Source organism: Urocitellus parryii, chromosome 5 (assembly GCF_045843805.1).
Source record: "Urocitellus parryii isolate mUroPar1 chromosome 5, mUroPar1.hap1, whole genome shotgun sequence".
NCBI classification, from domain to species: domain Eukaryota; kingdom Metazoa; phylum Chordata; class Mammalia; order Rodentia; family Sciuridae; genus Urocitellus; species Urocitellus parryii.
In genome coordinates this window covers 206707932-206730392 of record NC_135535.1, presented here as the reverse complement: position 1 = coordinate 206730392, position 22461 = coordinate 206707932, and the positions used below count along the sequence as shown (strand labels likewise).

At 49.0% G+C, this 22461-nt stretch overlaps 1 protein-coding gene across 2 annotated transcripts in view; it reads right to left on the bottom strand.

The window, feature by feature from the left end:
• The window catches only part of Dock1 (dedicator of cytokinesis 1), a 441986-nt gene that overhangs the window by 33138 nt on the left and 386387 nt on the right, over positions 1-22461 (bottom strand). For both annotated transcript variants that reach the window (XM_026384205.2, XM_026384206.2), the window contains exons 36-42: positions 21177-21217; positions 19775-19865; positions 16362-16481; positions 6214-6303; positions 5315-5419; positions 637-778; positions 428-506 (exon numbers count right to left, since the gene is read on the bottom strand). In XM_026384205.2, the coding sequence (XP_026239990.1) occupies positions 428-506; positions 637-778; positions 5315-5419; positions 6214-6303; positions 16362-16481; positions 19775-19865; positions 21177-21217 (668 nt within the window). The remainder of the gene's footprint in view (positions 1-427; positions 507-636; positions 779-5314; positions 5420-6213; positions 6304-16361; positions 16482-19774; positions 19866-21176; positions 21218-22461) is intronic.

The following is a 22461-nucleotide window of genomic DNA, read 5'->3' as shown; positions in this document are numbered from 1 at the left end:
CCTGGTTCATGGGTGGAGGGTTTTTATCTTGAGCTTAATCAGGAGCAAATGCTCGAGTCTCTTTCTTGCCACAGCCTCGTATTTCCACTCAGATGGGGTGTGGGACTGGGCTTGGGCACAGCTGAAGTGCTCCACAGGGAAGTCTCCCCACCTGATGGGTCTCAAGCGACCAGAGGCCGCCTCCCTCCTCAGAGTTTTCCTTGTCCCCAACCTCGGGAGGGGAATCAGCATGGTACCCTTCAGGCTGGGGCCACTCCTCCCCACCCTGGGTGGAAGCTGGGAATCAGGAGCTTCCTGTGCAATTACAAGAGGGCAGAAAGAACCTGGGAGTGCTCAACGCTGGCTGAAATCCACCCTTCAAAAGGCAGAGTCATCAGCTGGAAGGCCCCACAGCCACTCCCATCTCCCATCCTCTGAGCAAAATCACCTTACAATCTGCTCGGATACCGGGCGGTGGAACTTGGGGGGCAGATCGAGTTTGGGCTTCACCGTGAAGCACTGGATGTCTGAGGGGAAGGGGGTTAAGGATCAACAGGCAGCAGGGATGTTGGCCTGCAGAGAAGCCCGAGCCACCCAGCCCTGCAACCGCCCGGGCATCCCTTGCTCTCGGAGTCAGCAGGGTGTCTTAAAGGATACACTGGCCAGCCGAGTTTTTGATGTCGTCGCCTGGTGGAGATGTGGTCTTCATTTTCTCTGCGTTTGGAAACTGAGTCAGTAGTCGGGCTTCAAAGTCTTCTCTGCGTTCATACTCTTTCCCCCGGTAAATGAAAACTTTTCCCTGGAAACAAAGATGTCCACTGCTTAACACCACAGCGGAGGCCAGAAACGCTCACAAGCCAAAGCACCAGTCTTCAAGGCATGCGGGGAAGTTTTTTAAAAATGCGACTGCATGCGAGAACAGAACGCGATTGTGTGGCTCTTCCTCATGGAGGACACAGGACAAAAGCCTCCTGAGTTACAGTGCCTAGGCAGCAGCTCCGTTACCCACATCTTGAGATATGTCAGTCTCAGCAGTGGCAACCAATTTAAAAGCTATGCAAAACCAGGGGAGCAATGGGAGCCCCAGGCCTGGTCAGAAAAGGCGGAAACTGGCAGGGCAGGCAGAGAATGACATCTGCACGCCTTCCTGGGTAGGCCCTGAAAGGGTGAGGGATTGGCCATCGCAAAATGTGCCCAAGTGGTGTAATGACTGTTTCAAACTGGAATTACTGGGGAACTGTAACTTCAGAAAGGATGTGGCCTGTTTTCCTCCGGGCAGCAAGCCCTACCATACGGATCCTTCTGGGAAGAATGTCCTTCGTATACCAAGGATGGAAAATAGCCCTGATCCCTGGTAACTGGGCCAGCAGAGAACCTGAACAACACATTCTAAAGTCATCCTGATCTTCCGCCCCCATAGTGATAGCCCTAGAATTTACTACCAGAGTCCAGATACATCAGTCCTGTCATTCTGTTAGGGATTTACTGTTCTTTGTCTAGAAAGTATTAAAACATCCTGCTTTAGCCATTGCCTTGGGCTTCACTCTCTTGTGAGGATCCCCAGATACATGCAAAAATAATAAACTCTGATGCTTCCCTCTTGATGGTCAGCTCTTGTACTCACAGGTTCCCAGACCCAGCCGGACAGCCCACATAAGAAACTGAGGTGGGAGATCTCTCGCCCACAGCTCTACTTCAGTGCTTTTTGTCCTTCTGAAGGAATTTAAGATTGCCTGGGACAAAGGTGGGACCTCAGAGCCTGAGCATGGGAGACAGCAACAGAAGAGCAGAAACCAAGGGAAATGGATCCAGACCCAGATGCTGGGCTCTCAGCCTCCTGGTGGTGAGAGGCTGGAGAGAGGTGCATGGCAGGTCTGTCCTTATTGCAGTCAGAGTTGCCATGCGGATCCCCATTCATCAAGGAATGGGAAAGTAAATGGTGACTCGAGGTGAGAGCTCCTCTTCTAAGGGTTGGGTTTTATCCATCTCAGATGACACTCCCTAAGCTGTAGAATCCGTCAGGGGCCAGTCAGGGGACCTTGGTGGAGAGATGAAGGTAAGCTCCCCTCCTTACACAAGGCTCTTGTGGAGGCCATCTCCAGATGAGTGTGACAGTGACTCTAAATACATCTGCAAGTTCTTCTCCATCCCTTCACAGATCCCCGAGTGGGTTCTGCATGACAACTGAGTCACAGCCAGGTCAAGGCTCCCCTGCCCAGGGCCGTCTCCACCTAATTGGAAACCGTGGCAGGGAGAGACCATGGGTAGGAACCCATGGGTGGGTCTTGGCTGCACTGGACCTGTGTCCCTTCCATCAGGAGATGTTGGGAAGACTCAGGACTGGCTGGTCATGAGTCAGGCACAGCCCTGTCATATCTTAGCAATCCCTGGACAGACGCCAGAGAGAGAGAGAGAGAGGCAGCCAGGGGCAGCCGGGAACAGCATTTTGCTGCATATTTTTACATTTATCTCTCAGAGACTCAGCCTGAAGTCAAATTAAAATCTGTCTAATTAATGGGTTTTCAGAGATAGAGAGAAATCTTAGAACATTCGATTAGCTGATCCCTGCTACTGTCTGCAAGTTTGTGTCCCTCCTAATCAACCAGGCAACGGTGTTAACAGCGGGACACTTGGGAGGCCATCAGGTCACCAGGGGCTCCAGAGAGCTGCCTTCCCCCTGCCTTGAGGGGAGCAGACCCCCACGGATGTCACGTCTGCTGCATCTTGCTCTGGCTTTTCGGCCTCCGAACAGTCAGAAAACAAATTTCTGCTGTTTATCAATGACCCAGTTGAAGGTATTTTGTTACTTCAACCTGAGCAGACTCAGACAACCCTCTTCTCTAGGACCAGTGTCTTCTGAGTTTTTACGAATTAGTGAGGAAGAAACGGTTTAAGAATTGAATGATTTTTCCACTTTATGCTTAGGTATGTCTAAAAGCACCATTAGGGAAGAAAAATGTTTTATTTCTATGAAAACTAATGCCAAGCAGAAACCAAAGTAATGTGTAGTCTTAATTAGAAATATAAATACCCACATGGGTACCTTAGGAGGCAATATAAAGCCAAACATTCCAGAAATTCAGTGAGATTTAATATATAACAGGCTACTATGAAACTAGCATGCATTTATTATGTTTTATATTAGAAAAAAGCATAATAATAAAAATGTATATAAAGGCTTTAATATAAAAACACTAGTGAGTTATAGAAGAAAACACTAATACCCTTTTCCAGAAATGTCAATTACTTTGCACGCTGAGGTAGTCCCTTCGAACAAGAAAACAAGGGGAAAATGTACACACAGGCAAATATATTTATTCCTTGTGAGGAGTATAAATATTAATATGCATGCAAAACCCAGATTGATTCGGGGAGAACGGCAGAGCCGGAGGAAAGCGAGTTCCTCAGAGGCTCCTCTGCCAGCAGCCTGGCCACCACATCTTCCGCCTGCTTTGTGGTCACTGCTAATGTCATTGTCAGACTGACCCCTGCCAGGTGATCTGTGAAGCGTAATAAATATATTGCCACAGCCCCACAAAATTATTCAGGTGTGGCGGGAAAGTCAGTTCAATATTAATCAAGCCCATTAAACTCTTCATTCATACTTTGCATTTTGTCCTCGGACAGTGCAAGTGACCCAGGACTGTCCCTGCAGCCCGCAGTGGCTGGAGCTCCCAGCACAACTTGCGGCTACTGGCCCTATGGCCACGTGTGTCCCAGGCTTTCCACTGGCAGACTCGAGGCAGGCTGCTGCCTTGCTCAATGTCGTCATCATTCCTTGCAAGTCCAGCTAGCGGGTGCCACACTCAGGCAGCCCAGTGTCCCCAGGGCCCACGGCCTCTCTGTCACCCAGTACAGCAGGGACTGCACAGTGCAGGGTGGGCTCTCAGCAGATCCCCCAGGGCACACGTGCAGACACGAGCACTGATGAGTGCCCTTCGCAACTTCAGGTGCGTCGACTGCCACCTCAGGTCCTCCTTCAGTTTGTTTTTGAGGTCGTCACTGAACACCCTTTGCTCTCTCTCTCAGTCTGGCTTTCTGATCCACCACTGTCCTCACTGCACAGTGAAGGCAGCGGGAGGGGCTGGCAGCAGTGAGCTCACAGTCAGGTGCCTCAGTCACTAGGGGGTCCCTGAGTGAGGGGTCACCCAACCTCACCTTCTGGAACAGACCAGAACTGTGTGGGCCATTCCCACAAAGAGTGGCATGTCCTCGGTAGGGGGATCATTGGCACCTTGTGGGTGTAGGTGAAGGGGTGCCTCATCTCTCAGGGAGCCCTATGCAATCAGCAAACGTAGGCCGGGAAGCACAGCTCTGGGACCAGGAGGATCTCCTTGCCAGCCTCACAGCCCCCTACCCCCCCATACCACAGCCATGCTCCTGGCATGGAAATTCTGTAGCCCTAAACCACACCGGGCTGCCTGGGGTGAGGAAAAACCACGTGTCCTAAAAACATGCCACAAGACAGGGCAAGAAATCACGACCCTCAGGTCAGTGGCATCCAAGAATGTGCTTTTGAGAAACTTGAAGCCACTTTCCTAGTTGGTCAGGTGGCCTTTCTTCATTCGAGTCTCCTCCAGCCTCCTGTGAATATTGGGGAATGGAGTCTGGCGGGTGATGGTGGTTACCACTCTGATCACATTCCAATAGCACCCACCGGCCTCAGGGATGCAGTGGGTTCCTAGCGTGGTGGCCCTGGGAATCCATCTCCAATGTTTATATGTGATTACAAATACACATTTTAGCAGCATTATTCACAATAGCCAAAAGGTGGAAGCAACCCAAACTTCCATCAAGAGATAAATAGATAAAAAGAATATGGTCTATTGATACAACAAAATGTTTTTCAGCCTAAAAAAAAATGAATGAAGTTCTGACACCTGCTACAACATGGGTGGACCTTAAGCCAGACACAAGAGAGACAGTACTGCCTGAGCCCACTCACAAGAGGTACCTAGAGTAGTCAGACCCATGGACATGGAAGGTAGAAAGGTGGCTGCCGAAGGCTGGAGGGGGCGTGGAGAGCTAGGGGACCGAGTCCTAGCTTTGCAAGATGAAAAGTTCTGGGGGTGGATCGACAGGGTGTACAACCCAAAGTGGTTCAAATGGCAGATTTCATGTTATGCATATTTTAGCACGATTAAAAATACACATAAATCTTGGAAAGAGAGTACTTTTCAGGAAAAATCAAACCTAAGGGTTATACGCCATCAAAGAAGACATTCTCAGCTCCTCCAGTTCAGAGTTGGGCTTCAACTTGCAAAGCACCGTGGGAAAAGGGATTGCTGCCCAGGCAGCTGCAATCCCAGCTCAGACTGAGTAGGACAGAACTTACCCGAAGGAAGGTGGGGAACCCTTGTCCATAGTAGCCAACAGCGAAATAGTCGGGCTTGGGTCTGATCACTTTGACGATGTTTTCATAAAACTGAGCCTGCTTTTTCTGTAAGGAAGAGAAAGTGCAGTTCAGGCTTAAGCATCATTCCCCTGGGCTCCTCCTGTGAGCTCTCTAAGCTTTGGCAGCTCCTGCAGGGCGGGAGGCCCGGAGGCCTGCACCTGGATCTAATCTCACTGATGGTTTTGACATTCTTTTTCACTTATCCTCCATCAATCAGCAAGGGATCCTGAATAAACAAGCCAAATTCAGCAACCAGTCGTAATTCATGGGGGTTTTCAATAACCACAAGAGGTGTAACACCGAGACAGTCTGTTTCACTTTGATTACATGGCTGGCCCTGGGTGGATGAATGGAATGGACCGGGTACTGAGGTACATTAAAGAAGAATCAAAAAGGCTACAATTACTTTGCTCTAAGTTAATGATAAATATTGCCACCTCATCAATGTGATCTCTTGAATACAAGACTGGTTAGCTGAGAAGGCTGGACTTAGAAACTTCCAGAGCTTCCATCTGTCCACTCTCCTCTTGTGGAAGGCGTTGGTTTTTAGAATCCAAGAAGCTCCTGGAGACTCCTGCATTCCCCAGATCACGTACACAGGGGGTCCGCTGGTGTCTATGTAAAATCCACGCACAGGAGCCCCAGTCTGGTAACAAGGGCTGGCCAGGGCCAGGAGCAAACAGCAGATTAGCAAGGCCATCTTGCTGGATGGCACCAAGAACCAGGACAAGGCTGGGGGATGCCTGGGGCGAATCCCAAGGAGAAAGTGCAAAAGGAGATTCCAGGAGAGCAGGCTTGACCTGCCTCTTGTCGTTCAAGCAAAAACGAGGAAGACCTACCAGCAATTCACTGAGCTGCTCATAATCAAACATTTCGTTCTCGTACTGCTCCGCGAGTTCCTTGCCCAAGGCAATGGCCTCCTCCCACATCTGTGTGTCACAAGAGAGAAGGATGGTGAGGAGACCCGAGCTGAAGGCTACGGCCAGGGTCCAGCAGTAGGACAGCCACCCACAGCTCACAGGGGTCAGGGGAGACTCACACTGCGTTAACCAAAACACCAGGGGACAATGTCGGGGAGATGTCAGGAGATGTAGGGCAGCCACCCACGGCTCACAGGGGACAGGGGAGACGCACACGCCAGGGGACAATGTCGGGAAGATGTCAGGATTCCCTGGAGGCTCCTGCCCTCTGGCTTAGGACGCAGTGTCTGTTGACTAAACTGGTCAACCCCTGGCTTATCTATCACATGGCCCTCTGCCCACGGTGGTCTGCAAGCCCGTCCTCACCCACCCTGTCCTCCTCCTCCCACTGTCAGTCCTGACTGCCAAGACCCGTCTCTCAGGACAGCCTTGGAGCCAGGCAGAAGGACAGCAGGTGACGGGAGGCTGTGAGGAGACTTAAGTGGGATGAGGAGCCTGATTTGGCCACTTTCCAAAATGATCCCACTTAATAAATGCCACAGCCCAAGATGCCAGCTGCCAGAAAGGATGTGTTTCAACTCCAAGTTCAAGCTTGCAGAAAGCTTCCTCCATGTGCAGGTACCATGTGGATACAGGTCCTGCCACCATTTTGAAAAAGGGAAACTTTGTATGGTAAATAATTAAAAGTGCCTTTCCAAGTACCTGATTCTTAAAAATGTGGCTGAACTTTTGACACATGGGTAATGTGATGATTTGTTGATGTACAGGAGGCTAAATTTTCCTAGGGGAAAAATGAGATCCAGTGGATGCCTTGAGAAGAACGTGGACATTCAGAGGAAGCACCCCCGTCAGAAGCCAGTCTGGTTGCTGCCCAGCCTCTCTGCGCTTCCACAGTGGCCCTCACTTCAGAACCTTCTGTGATGGGTCCAGACTGGAAAGCCCCCGGCTCTCCCCCTCAGAGACTGCAAGCACCTGCACCATACATCCGTCAAACCGCTGGACTCCAGACCAGGCCTGCTTAACAAGGCTCAGGAACAGCCTGGCGGCTTGAATCCAGGGAAGCTCTACCCTCACCCATGCTGTGTCCCCAGCCACAGCCCCTGTTCTCCTCTCTGTGCCACCCCGCAGGTGGGAGGGCTGAATTTGTGGCCAGCTACCACCTTGTGGGGTGGCTGTGTCTTCCCCGTCTGTGTTGCCAATGAGCAGGCTGAGGATCAGGCAGGCAAGTCATGGGCCTGAAGGTAAGTGGTGGACTTGGCCCAGGTTGGCCTTTCTCCAAAGTTCTTATTCCTGAAGATCATGTACCAGCGCTTCTAGTTGCTCCCAACCCTCCTGCAGCAATGGGTTTCAGGATTCCAGGCGAGTCCCTAACCTGGGATCCCACAGGAATTCAGGCTGCGGCTCCTCACCTGGTGCACCTGTGGCACGAAGCGCGCCCACCCCACCTACCCATCTTTGTCTTTTCTTGTTACGATAAGATAAGGTCATAAGGCCTTGCTTATGACCGAATCATCCAATACCCTGAAGAACCCTGTTTTATTTAAATGTTTCCAAATTACTCTTTTCATGTGACTAAGAAGCCATCAGCTACTTCTGACGAGAAAAAAAAAAGATATTCTGGAGTAAAAGTCGTATTTTAGTACTTCGAAAAACAGCAGCCACAACAAAATAAGCCCAGAGTAAATTTCAGAGATAGGAGCAGTGTCCAGGGACAGGAGGAGGTGGCAGAGATGTGCTACCTGAAGTCCCCCACTCTGAGTTCCTGTTCCCTTTGGTTTAACATGGCCTCACATTCTTTGAATACCTACGTCTGATTCTCCAGATCTTTGGCAGTCTGTCATCAGAGCCCAAGTCCACATTCCCAGGGAGGGAATCTCTCTCACTTTCAATGTTTCCTTTAAGCTCCAGCGAGCATGCCTCCCTTAGCATATTTCCATTTCAAAGACAACATTACTGTTCCTTGTAGGTCCCCTTCACTGGATTTTTCTTTAGTTCTCTGCAAGCGCATACGTTCACTTAGCTGCCAAGAATGCTAGAGTTTCTAATTCATTCCCCGGTAAAAGCTTAATCTGTCTTTATCCTAAATGACAGATGAGGTACTTTAGATACATATCAAAAGTAATTGTTTTTAAAAGAAATATAAGTCTTGAGTAAATATCTCACCCGGCTCACCCTGAGGTTACGTGCTTGTGTTTTCTATCAGATTTTCTATAAATATATATTCCCTTCTTCCCCTCTGCCTGTGTTAAAGGATTTTGCACCAAGGAGATTTTCATCTACTTCTAATTGGACAGGGCTTGAAAGAAGAGTGTGGGTAATTCATATTTCCAACGTGAGCACCGTGGAAAATATTTCAGCACCAGAGAGAGAACAGATTCAATATGATCTAGATTTAGATCATCTCAGTGAAAGAATCGCTTTAACCTTGGCGAGAACGTCTGGCCCAGCTCCACTCTTAGAAGAGCTGGAGGCTCAGGAGGTTCACGCAGCCCCAAATGAAAAAGCCCGTATCCGCAGACAGCATTATTTTCCAATCTGAGGTCCTTAATCCAGTGGTGGCACCTTGGGAAAGCCGGCTCCTGGCTGCTCAGCGCCCACTCTCTCCCCACCGCTCTCCACCGGAGGATGATCGCTTCCGTTCCCTGCAGATGACGATCTGTCCCCGCTCTCTGAACCTCCTGCTTCCAGGAGCCGCCATTTCTTCACGTTCCTTGAGTAGAAACCGTTCCTTTCTGATGAAACTCCTTCCTGGGTTCCCAGAGTGGCGGCAGAGAAGGTACCAGGTGAGGCTGATGGCTGACCACTGGGGTGCAGGGCACAGGGACCCTGATCTGGCGGGATCAGGGAGCAGAAGCAGCTGAGTATCCCTTAGATTCCAGCTGAGTCACCAGGACCCAGAAGTGGCTCTGTTCAGCTTGCTCACCTGCTGTGACTCGCAAGGGGATACTTCTTAAGGGAAGAGGATGCCATCCATTCTTCAACTCACCTGCTTCCCACACAGTGAAGGGAAAGGGCATACTCCACTCCCCTGAATTCCCAAAGTCCCACAGAGGCCTCCGATGTTTAAATGGATGAGAGGCAATGGAAGAATCCAGAGCTCCGGTTTAGGCCCCTCAGCATCAGTGGGGCCACAGGGGCCCGGGCCCAGCAGGAGGCCTTGTTCAGTCAGCTCTGTCTTCAGCCAGCTCTGAGAGTGAGAGTGGGGCCCTGTCTGTGCCCAGGTGTGTCATGAGGGGGCCCCTCGACCTTGCTGTGGCCTGCAACCTCTCCTGACACAGCGCATGCACCAGTCCCCACTCTTGCTTTCCTGGAGCAGATCCCCATCTCTGCTCCTCCTCCACCCTAACAGTACATCTTTCTCATACTTTGATAAAATAGGGTTCTTTTTAAATAGGAGCACATCATAATGAACATATAATCTCTTTGAATATTCAAGGAAGATTCTGGCTAATTGATGAGACTCTGGCTAACATTGAGATTTTCAGGAATTTTAGAAATGCTGAGGTTCGAATCAACTCATAAAAAGGGTTCATTATTCTGACCTGACATTTGTCTTCATAACAACTGTGTTTTTAAAGAAAAACTCACAGGATGAGAAAATTTCACCCCAAATACTTAGAAAAGAAATCCAACCATTTCACCCAAAGCAGGAACTTGTTCCCAGACCCCTATTTTTAGTTCACAAGATGATGAAAAAAATGCGTCATTTTTTCGAGTTTGGTGCAAGGCAACGTGTGAACTTTGTCAAAGGAAGGTTATTTTAAGGAAAAAGAGCAAAGCTTCAGCTGAAAGAGTCTCCGGGATCCAAACACCCCCGAGCTGTAAGTTCTGGGTCATCTGTCCTCATGGCCAGGCAGTCTGGGTTCCGGCCGACTTAGCACTGGCCAGCCACCCCTTCTAGCTCAGCGGCTGTTTCGACTCCCATCCTCCACAGAGAAGCCTGGTGATTTTCAGTGCAGAACTTGGGTTGAGGGCTGTATTGAAAATTACCAGGCCTCAACCACGCACAATAAGACAGACAATTCAGCACACCTTCAGAAAAGAACGCTCCTCGGTCCCGATAAAACCCAACAGAGGCTTTTGGGGGGGATGCTCAAAAGGGGAGGTAGAAATGGAATGGGGAAGGAGCAAGGAGTAATTATTAGCCCAGGAAGGAAGAAACGTTGGAGAGTGAGGAGGGGCAGGCAGACAGGAGTGAGGCGGGTGCAGAGAAAGGAGGAGATTAAGAGACCAGGAGCCGGGCTGAAAGGCATTTTAAACTTTTTAAACGGTGGAAAAGCAAAAATAGAAGAATGATTTTGTGTGGAAGAAATACAGAAAGATAACAGAACATAATTCAACGGTGAGAGTGTCCAATAGAAAGAAGCAGAAAATCCATTCAGCCTTGCTGATTTCAGGGCACAAAGGCAGAGACTTTAATATAATCCGACCCCGGAGCCCCACCTCCACCTCCCTGCACGCACAGGGTGAACTCAGCAGGGGACTCGGGTGGGGACCCAGTTCCCTGCCTACCTGCCCAGCGTCCTAGGGGTCACGCCTGCCTTCTCTGTCCCCCTGGGCAGCTGCATAAACTTGGAAGGTGAATGAGCTCAAGGATGTATGTGGTTTCACACAGTCATACACAACAAAGGCTACCCTAATGACTTGAGCAGACAGGCCCTGTGGGGACACACGGTATCAAGAGAGCCGCCACGGTTTCATCAGACTGTAGAGCTAGCCTTTGCCTTCCATTTCATAACCTTGCAGACCCCGGGACTCCTTAATCTTCGGTTCAACTGAGGTATTAGGTCCCCTGGCTCAAAGACACTTTCGAAAAATAGGAACTGTGATTTGTTTCCTTAAAATTCACTAAGTGTAAAGTCAAACCAAGGCAACGCTGGCGATTTAAACGCTGCGAATGCAGTGGGTACAGGCTCAGATTGAGCCTGGCGGAACCCGGGTCATCCAATAAGGCAAGCAGCCTGGTGGAGGCCGGTGGCCCTGCCCATCCATAGGCAACCTCAGTCACTCAACCTTCTGTGGTGGTCATTCTGACTGAAGGTGGTCATTTTTAACAGACTACAGGACTCTAGTCAGGAAGGCCAGCCTTGTCCTTGCAAGAACTTGTCTTTTTCTGACCTACAACCTCCTTACAGACAGGAAATGAAAAGAGAAACCATCCTGACAATGACAGTAAGTTCCAGAAAACTGGTGATGCTTCTCCGTGGTTCTTAGAACTTCTCTTCACAGCTGTGCTCTCTGCCCTGGGCCTTGTCCACGCCTCCTCAGGGTCAGATGGAGCCCCAGTTTGCTCATTCTCCAAAGGCCCTGATGCTCACAGCTACACTAATCCTGGCATTTATTTCAAAAGCACAGAGATGACATTGGGCCACAGGAGAAAAACACCTTATTTTGGTGCTTATTATATTTCTCTCCTCCTTCTGACATAAGTTCTATTCTTTCCTGGCTTTGGTTTGCATTTTCTCATTCTTTTTAGATGTATTTCATCTTCTCACGTGCTCATTTAATGTAAGCAATGCATACCAACAGGCACATGTGGGGTTCTGGCTGCCTGTGGTGGACCCAAAGGATGTGCAATAAGCTTCCATTTCCCGCCAACATGTGGAGGAATGTGCTAGCTAAATTGCATTTTTGGTGCTTAATGAGAAAAAGTCCTGGCTCAAGGCAGCAGTGTCCAATAGAAATGCAACGTGGGCTACATATGTAATTTTAAATGTTCTAGTTACTACATTAAAAAAGTAAAATTAATTTTAGTAATACTTAACATATCTAAAACATCATCATTTCAATATGTAATCAACGCAAAAAACTTAATGAGATACTTGACATTCTTATTAGTTTGCTAGGGCAGCTGTAATGAAGTCCTGACCTGCTACTAGCTAGGTTCCTTGAACAACAGAGATTTATTTCTGGAGGTCAGAAGTCCGAGATGAAGGCACTGGTAGTGCTAGTTCCTTCAGAGGCCTCTCTGCATGGCTTGCAGTCGGCACCTTCTGGCCGTGTCTCCACGTGGACTTCCCTTGAGGAATGTCTGTGTCCAATCTCCTCTTCTTGTAAGTCAGACTAGATTAGGGCTCATCCTAATGGCCTCATTGTACCCTAACTACCTCTCAAAGACCCCTTCTCCAAACACGTTTCCATTTGTAGGTTTGGGGCATTGGGACTTCAACAAATGAATTTTGGGAGGACACAACTCAGCCTATATAACAATCTTTTTTTTCTTTTTTTTTTGCATTAAGTCCTGGAAGTACAGTATGTACTGTAGACTGAGGGCACAGCTCATCTGGGACTGGTCACCCTATAAGTGCCAATGGCCTGCAAGTGGTTTATGGACCACTACTGGACAGCGTAGGGCAGAGTCCCATCCTATCCCCAGCTTGGAATCTGGTTTCTTGCGTACCAAACACAGGGTCCCTCATTAACCAAAATCCCCCTTCAAGTTTCCTTCGGACATGTCACACACCAACCATCACCTGCGAGCCATTTTGAAACACTTTTAAACGATGACAATTGCAATTGAGGAAGGGCCTTCCTACTCGGAGCTTCTTAGTGGTCAGCAATGGTCTTAGCCCCCCATGATTCCATTGCTTGTAAGAAAGGAGTGACGGCCGTTATTTCTCAAGTTACCACATACACACAAGCCTGGTAGAGACCTGTGCCTTGGCCTTATTTCCTAAATGGAAGAGATTCTAAATCCTGCCCAGAGTTGATCTTCCTCTGTGCCCCACCTCCCTCAGCCCCCACCTGGTAAGATTCCAGTATCCTGGTCAGGAGATGGGTGTAGGAGCCCAGTTTCTCAGGTGCTTCTGCATTGTCACCTACCAAGTCCCCTTGCAAGGAGGAAAGACACTCAGTCAGCTATGATGAGGTTAGGGTAAAGGCCCAAAGCCAACTTATAAGAGACAAGGCTACTCTTACACTCCAGTTGAGGGAAGTTCTTCTCTTAGAAGGACTGCGTGCTTTGGTAATGTCTAGGCTTGCTCCTCCTGGGCCTTGAGTTCTCTGGATGAGGAGCCCACCTCCCCGTCTGGTCCATGCTGTGGTGCACGCAGGTGCTGCTCACCTTGCCCTGCCCTCTGGGCTCCTGCCTACCCACTGAAGTCTCGTGCGGGCACAGACCTACTTCAGCAGATGAAGTGAGCAGAGCATGGACAGGCCAGCAACCCCTCCTTGTCCCTCCCCTGGCCATACCCACGTGGCAGAACCTCCACTCACCTGGACACTGAATGGGTGTAGACCAAGAGGGGGAAGCAGGCCCATGTTACCTGGAGCTCTGGAGTTTCAGAGTCAAAATTCCAGCACATTCCAGCTCGCCCAGGCTGGCACGGAAGGTAATTATTTGCTATTGCTCTTTTTTCCAGAAAGTTGAATGCTTGTTGGGGTTAAAATGGACGTTTGCCTCACAGCCAATCCCCGGTACTTCACGCTTCATCCTCTCTGATCTCTTAGGCCCCTATGCTCTGGCCGCTCTAGTTCTCGAGCATCAGCAGAGGTCACTCCTTTCTCAAACCCTTCTAGAAATGTCACAGGCACTCAGAAATGGCTTTCCAAGCTCGCGGTTTTATCATTACACCTTGAACAGGTGCTGGAAGACGACTTTCCCCAATCCCCTCTGACTCAAGGTCGGCTACAGGTCATGTCACCGTGGCGGTCCTTCTGACTCCACCAAAACACCAGGAATCTGAGGACAGCGCCCATGGGCGCTCCTTCATGTCATTCCATTTTATCACCTGGATTAGTTTTCTCTAAGCCAGGCCTTTTAGCCTGGGTTCTGCTGGTGCTCTGGGCTGGACTCGCTCTCGGTTTGGGGTCCCGGTGTGCTGTGAGAGGCTCAGCTGCCTCCTTAGCCTCACCCACAGGTGGGAGGGACTGGCTGTCTGACAGCCAGTCCATGCCATAAACCACTGTTCTGACCTGAAACCTTCTTTGTGTCCCTCCGTGTGATTTTTTTGATGAACCATCATTGCATAGAAGAGTTAATTAGGCTATCTCTGCTTTAAAAAAGACGTTCTTCAGTTTGTCATATTGGAGGCTGAGAATCCTGCTATCTGGAGCGTTTCCCTGTCCGTCGGGAAGCTGTGGAATGCTGGGGATTCCCTTGTTGGTTCAGCCATTCAACGAACGCCCGGTGAGCTCGGGCTGTGTGCGGGCAGCCTCAGCCTCAGCTCCATGGGGGAGGAACGTGGGAGCCTCTATTTCCTAGTGCTCACAGCTTCTTTGGGGAGTCATTAAAGATACACATAGGAAATTCCTCATTGCAAATTGTCATAAGAGCTCCAAAGAATGGCCTAGGATGTCTTCGGGGCTGGAGAGGAAGTGACATTCTGGCTGAGATGGGAAGAAATGCACCAAGGGACAGGCAGTAGGGCCTGCTAGGCAGGGCTGGAGCTCAGGACCCCAAAGGGGCCGAGTGGTGGAACCCAGAGTGAGGGAGGGGAGGTCAGAGGTGGCAGGGCCACTGCCTGCAGGAGGCACAGATTCCCAGCCCGAGGGCCTTGGGCCTGGGGCTTTCCAGGGCTCCAGGGGTTCCATCTCTGGCTCTGGACACTTCCCCACACCTGATGGCCCCTCTCTAGAACACCACTGAGCATGGAGCCGCTGGGGGAAGGAACAGCTGGGCCCACTCCGTATCTTTAGCCATTTTCTGAGAAGTGGATTCCCCTGGCCAAGCCAATAAAACTGGTAAATGGCCCCAATTGTGAGAACTTCTCATTTATATGAAGAAACACATTTGCTTCCCCCGATCCCCCAAGGGGGTGCAAGTCACACAACACTTCTGACCTGTCTTTCCAAGTGGCCTTTGTATGGGCCACAGGCCATTGTAAAGATTTGGGACTTGTTTCCCACATTAAGGACATTAAGGGACAAAAAGAGGTACATGAATGGTCACTTCAGAAACAAGGAGAATCCTGAGCTGGTGCCACAGGGATTCTGCAGTCAGCCAAAGAGAAGCAGCCACCACCCCTCCTGGCATGGGTGCTGTGGAGGGTGGAAAAGTGTCCCTTAGAACATAAGTGCAGTCCCAAGCCCTGGTATCTAGGAACATGATGTTTGCAAACAGGGGCTTTGAATATAACCAAGTTGAGACGAGGTTGTGCCGGAGAGGGGCGAGCCCTAACCCAGTGGCCAGTGTCCTCACAGGAAGAGGGAAAGGTGGACAGAGACACCCACTGGGAGACGTCATGCGATGACCAGGGCAGAGACTGACGTGGGGGATGTGTCCACAGGGAGCGAATGCCAAGGACTGCCAGCCACTCAGCCATGAGCCAGGGACAGGAAAGGCCTCCTCCCCCGAGCCTCCAGGGCAGGCCCCGCCCCGCAGGTGCTTTGACTTAGGACTAGAGAGGGTTCTGTTGCTTAAAGCCTCTTGGAGGTGCCGTGGCACAGCCAAGGACGTGCGCAGAGCTTCCTTCGTGGAACCCATATGTCACTTCTCTCAAAGAGGAAAAGACACAGACCCAGAGGCGTGAAGGATCCCAGGAGGAGTTCTGACGTCACGTTGGTGGCAGCTGTTAGGAACCTCTGAGGCTGAGGCAGCCCTTTTCCATGGTGACTGTGCATCTGAACCACAAGAAGTACAGTGACGGGATATGACAAGATGGCTAGTGAAGGTGGCGGCAGGTCTGCTCTGAGTACAGGTCACGAGTACAAAATTGAAGTCAGTTAATCTAGACACTGCCCAAGCATAGTGACCCAGGTTCCACTGTAGAATCGACTTTTCTGTGACCACAGAGAAGCGCAAGATGTCAAAGGAATACAGTCACTCCAAGGGCAGAGACCCATCTGAACCACCGTCCCCGACTCGGTTCCCCCAGCAATAGCCTTAAAAATATGGGTGCATTTTCAGTCCTTACAATCTGCAGAGCATTTTAAAAGAGGCTATTGACTTAAAAGGAAAAAAAAAAGACGTATACTTGTAAGCACAAGCTGAAGGAACATGCATAAAATATTTCAGTACACAATTTGCAACAAATTTCTGGTTCTGCAAACATCACAAGTTAAAATGTGTGTTTACAGAGCCGTGGGGAGGTTCACATAAAAGGAAAACAAGAAAATGATCATTTTACCTTGCCTTTGTCGAAGTAGTGGATGATTTCTTGGTAGAGCTGCTCCTTCAGCTGTCCCTGCGTGGTGGCCTGGTAGCCGTCCCGCTGTGTCAGGTGGGCCACGCACACGTCCTCCGACCACTGGGGCAAAAGCAGAGCATTAGCAGTGCTGGGCGGGGTGTGTCTAGGAGAGCACTGTCACCTCGGGGGCCGTGACGCGGTGGGAGCTCCGTGTCAGGCGCGTGTCTGTGTGCCCCAAATCTAGGCAGGTATGGCTGGCTCTGTCATCAGGCTGCCAAGGCCTGGGATGGCAGAGCAAAGCCCGTCCAGGGGCCCAGAAAGATGAGGGAGGCAGGGTTGTGGTCAGATTCATAGAGAAGAGAACCCCAGGAATTCTGGAAAGCAGAGCCATCAGCTTGTCGACAGACCCCTGAAGCGCGGGGTCCATTAAGAGCCAGGTGACAGAGGCCGTCTCAAGTTGGCAACCAGCAAAGCTCTCTGTCATGTGGGCCTTTTTGCTCAACACAAAGAAGGTATGTGGATCACAGGTCGTCAGGATAGGGATCCAACAGTCCATCAGTTAATACAGATGATGCCCTAAAAATAGGCCGCTGTCTGCAGATTTAACCACAGGCCAGGGCCTGGCCCAGACTGGCCAATTCTCCTGTGAACTGAGGATGCACCAGGGAGAAGGTGTGACTATCTGACAGGTGAGGCACGTAAGCTCCGGAACTTTGGCTCAACACATCAATAGCATTAGGTAGAGGGCTCCATGACCTACTATGTGCCAGGCTCTAGATCAAAGATGAGTGAGAAGGAGCCTGACCTCCAGGCTCCCCGCCACCCAGAGCCAGTGTGATTAGGGGTGACAGCATAAGGACATAAGGCAATGACAACCGGCTGTCTGGACACAGGAGAGTCCACAATGGAAGGGCCATGGCAGGATGTCCAGATGGACTCGGTGCTGGGGAGGCCACATCTGAACAAGGGCATCAGCTGTGTGGCGTGTGTCAGGGGCCACACGGCTGATGAAAAATGAGGGGAGCTGTACGGGGAGTGGAGAGCTGGGAACAACTGTGGCCTAGCGCAAGGGCCGGAGGGACTGAGGCTGGCCTGCCTGGCAGGCCCCAGGAGCACGGCAAGGCCACCTAGAGGCTTGCTCTCGCAGTACCTGCCCAGCCACCTTTCTGCAGCCAAGGCCCTGGACAGCTTGAGCTGGCCCTCAGGGCTCCAAGGACAGGAGGCAGGGAGGACCTGCTGGCCTCCCCACCCTAGGCCTGTGGGGCAGAGCCAGACAACCCGACTTGCAGACCTGCCACCAGGGGAAGGGGCAAAGCTGCTGCCTTTGCAGGTGGCTGGTACAACTCAGCCGGGGCTGTGGCTACTTTTTGTTAGGGGGTGGGGGATAAAAATAAAACTTTCGATGGTTCTGAAATGTAACTGCAATAAAAAAGAGTAAGAAGGTTCAGATTTCTTTGGATTTTAAAACCAGTTTGTAAAAATGCAACATATTTGAATAGGGAAACAAAAATTCTCTGTACCTTCCACTTAAAATGGTGATAAAAGAACTTGATTGCTAAGCTATAAACTAATGTCTTCATTGCTCTTGTTTCTGGCCAAAAATATCCTTAGACAAAAAAGAAGCTTCTATTTAAGGATTTTAGTCAGCAAACAAGAACATATTTGTCATGTTCAAGAATTTTCATAGCAATACAAATTATGTTGTTTAGCAAGTTGATTAACCACTATGAATCCACATTTACAGCAATATCCAAATAAATTCAGGAAAATTTGCAAAATGTAATGGTATAAAAGATATGGAGAGAGATAATGTGACATTCACCATTTAACTACAAAACCCAGAACCCAGTGGAAAAGAGCATGCAATTGGGCCTCTTGATTTGGGCTGTGAGATAAGCCATCATGCGATCTGTGGTAGACCCAGCTGTACCCGATAAATCCAGTGACTAACCAAATGTTGTGTTTACGCACGTATATGTTTTACATTCACATATGCATATAAAAGTTTATGTTCTATGTGAGAGAAAGAGTGAGAAAGTCGTTGTCAATCCCATTTTAATTTCCCTGGTATATATAAAAAAAAGACTCTGACATTTGCTAAACACCTTGTTATTGAAATTTGGATTTCTGGTAAACAAAGACTACTGGAATTCACAGGGGGGTGGCTGCGGTCAGATGCACTCCCTGAAATCCCTGTCTTTATAAAGGATTGCTGTTGGGGAGCTTCGATGGTCAGGAGGCCAGACGGGTCCTCTGGCAGCTAGCCTCAGAGCACTACCAAGAGGCGCCCAGGATGAGGGCTGAGCCCTTCTGCTTTGAGACAGATATCCACACTCAAGCCCTGCAGAGAAGCCTGTGTTGCTCATGTCACAGACACTACGGGGGACTTTAAGGAGAGAGATAATGTGACATTCACCATTTAACTTGGGGCTCCCAAGCTGAAGGAGTCTTCCTCCCTAGCTCCCTCCTGACCTCCCCCTGCCCGACAGGCATCACTTCCTGCCCATTTAATCACACTTTCTTTGGTCCTGTGCTATTCCACTTCAGATGTCTGGAAGACGGGCCTAGATCTAGGAGTGAGATTCCCCGAGGAAGCAAACTCTGTGGGATCACTCACCAAATTCTAACTGTTCTCCACCTGGTTCAGTATTTCCTAATAGTTATAAGGATATCATGAGTAGAAAAACCTCATGACCTGCTGAAATTCTAAATCATAAACCGAGAGGCTGTACGGCAATTTCCATAACCACCTGTCCCCACCCCTCTCTGTCCATCATCCATCCACCTGTGCCTCTGTCCACCCACCTATTCTGGTTACTCATTGAGGGTCCTCTCTGTACTCTTCACTGCTGGAATTGGGCATGGGGGTCACAAACATGTAACTGCAACAGGAAACCCTGTCTAAAGCTACCGGTATAATAAAAGAAGCACTGAGAACCAGAGGTGGCCATGCCAGACCTGCGCTTCCGAGCAACACTACAGAATAAGGCACTGAAAGGAGGTCTCAGCATGACCTGCTCAGCAGAAATGGCAGGATCTGGTCCCTACGCTCTTTGCCAGGATAATTAGGGGCGTGTCTCATTGCTCCACCATGGATGGTCCTTCGTATTGACGTTGTTCTCCATCATTACTGAGTCCTTTTGCCAGGAAAGAGGGATTTCAGAATCTCTAAATTGCTACCACCTCAGAGCCTGATGGTGGGAGCTGGGACTGCCTGGCATCTTGCTGAGTCTGCATTCAGCAGGGCCGAGTCCATAATGAAAGCACTTCCTCAACATTTTTGTTTATGTTGTTGCAGTTACTAAATATCCATAAAATAAATATCCTAAAATCTGTAACAGCAAAATAATATTTAGAATGATCTTTGACTCTGTAACAACAGAATCATAAAAGTGCCTGATGATTTTTATTACCTTAAGTAGCTTTGCGTGGAGCAGCAAGGTGTAAGCCGCTTCAGTGTAGTTATCACACTCTTTGTGCAGGTCACAGAGCTTGTACAAGTACCTGAGATGACGAAAGAGAGGTGCGTGCTTAAAAGGACACGGGATGATTTGTGTGGAGGATTGCAGGAGCTAAATTCAACATTCAACAGTAACTCCTATCTGCACTGTCTTTTTTATAATGTTCATGATTCATAATGCCTCAAAAACTTTCAATGAAAAAAAGCACTAAAAGCCCCAATAAGAGTAAATACATTCTTGGATAGATAGGTAGATAGATATGAACACACATGTACATATGGACACATGTATTTTAAATTTTAAGTCTTTTTAATATAAAAAATGAAGATGAAAAAGGTAGGATTTCACTTCAAGCTGTCTTATTCTTTTTAATCTTTTCCAGATTTTCCCTCAGTCATTTGAAATGAGATTACACAATCTTGATTGTCATTTCCTACGTGTCTATTAAATTCAAATGCACAAAAAATCCATAGGAATCCAAATCCATAAGAATAAAGAGCTCCCCCGATCACAGTGAATAGGATCGAAAGAGCTTCTCTGCTATAAAGAAATAAAGGTTGCTTTTTAATATAAAGCAAGATACATTTTGGATGACAGAAGCTGATTGTTTTCCCAAGTATACTATAATAGTCAGGTGCTGTTTTTGAAGGAGAAGGAAGAAAACACACACTCACCATAATAAATATATCCTTAAACACTAATGCCATGTAGAGTTTATGCTTAGCCTGTTTTTCCAAGTGTTGATCTTGATAATTAATTGACACTGGACCCTAACAGTGACCAGGAGAGAGACAGACCTAATCCTGGTGCGTCACTATCACTAGCATGTTTTCCCCTGTGTCACTGAGGATCTGACCGGGGCCCGGTGCGTGGAGGCAAGTGCACTGTGGTGGAGCTATCCCAGCCCTGCCTTATCCTGGATGGGAAACCAGGTGAGGGAGCAAAATCTAGAAACATGGGGATTTGGAGTGAGTTAAGTGAGAGGAGACTGAAAAATTCATAATACTGTCTATTTCTGGTAAATTTATAACTGGACTTCTCACTTAATCAGATGAGCTACTGTGAAACATTAAAATCAGTCATTTTTTTCCCCTAAAAGGGCCATATGAGTTGGTCACAGGGGTATAGAAGCCGTAAAATAATCATTTATAGTTTTGCCTCTGAGTTGGCTAAATGTGACCTCCAAATCCTGTATTGTTGGGGATCAGCTACACAGGCTGAGAACAGACCTGGGGACGCCCAAACTCAATGTCAGGGGAACCGTAATTTCCTATGAATTAACTGCTGAGGTTATAAGCGGTTCTTAACATGGATTTGCCAAACAGCAATTACAGTGAGCAGGGTGAAGACCTACCTTAGATACATTTCTTCTCTTTCAATTTCTTTGTAGAAATTCTGAAAAATTAAGCCACATATTGTTTTAAAAAACCTGTTCCATGAAGGGTGTCATGCCACATTAAAAATTCAAGTTTCTTCAACTTGTGTCAAACCCGGGCTCAGGGACCCAGCTCTTTGGAGAGAGCTGTAGATTCACACAAGTTACCACCTCCCGCTGTCACTCACGGGCTTTGCTTTCCTCGTGACCTGGCTTCCTGCACTCGGAAACCTGATGACTCAGTCTACTTCTGTTGGTCATGTGAAAGTCACCTGTCGTCAGTTAAAACAAGGTGCTAGCCACAGACAGGATCTCTTAACTGCTGCAATCTCATTCCAACAACCTGGATTTTGGATAGGCAGAGAAGCAGCACCCACATGGCTTTGAGCAGGAGGGGCCCCAGTGCAGCAGGAGCTAGAGAAGCCTTTGCGATATTCTAACTCTCGGTGTCCAATACAGTGGCCACTGGCCGAGGCCGTTTACAGGTGAAGGAACATTATATGAAGTTAACGATTCACCTTCCCAGGCACCTGCCACACTTGGACTGATCAATAGCCACATGGGGCCATTGTTACTGAACTGAGCAGGGTCCACCTAGAACCTCCCCTCTTCCCAGGAGTGTGCATTGGACAGCACTCAATACTTCCAATGCACACGAGAAAACCAGTGGCATCTTAAAGGCCCCTAGGGCACAAAGAGGTCAGCAGATTGCAACTGATGGGCTACTTGTGTGAATCACTGCCAAGGACCTTCTGGCTGAGCAGAAACGTTTCTAGAAAAATTACCTTTCTTCATGTGACTCTCTCTACAAACACTTTAAAATCTTAATCAGACCTGGGGCCCCAGACAAGCACAGAAGTCATCCAACAAGGCAGGCGAGATTCAACACCTGAAAATGACGTTAGCACTCTAGAATCGGTGCCCGAGATGAACAGGTGAACATCAGTGATATGAAGACCTACAAGGAGCTTTAATTGCATCAGCCAAAGACAGTATTGCTTCCAAGATTCACCTCTCTGAGATGATCCGTCAGTGGAGAAAGCAAGCGGGGCATGTTTAGAAACAGGGACCGAGACTTCCACGCTGTGCTGTGTCTGACAGTCTAATGTGCTGCGGGACCTGGGTGTGGCTGGGTAATGAGGATGTTCCCAGCTGAGAGCCTGGAGCGTCGGTGACGTGACCCAGGCATCTGCATGGAGGCGGAGGAAGGACCGAGCTCACTGGTGCTCACAGGCCGATTTCACACTCGTGTTTACACCCAGTC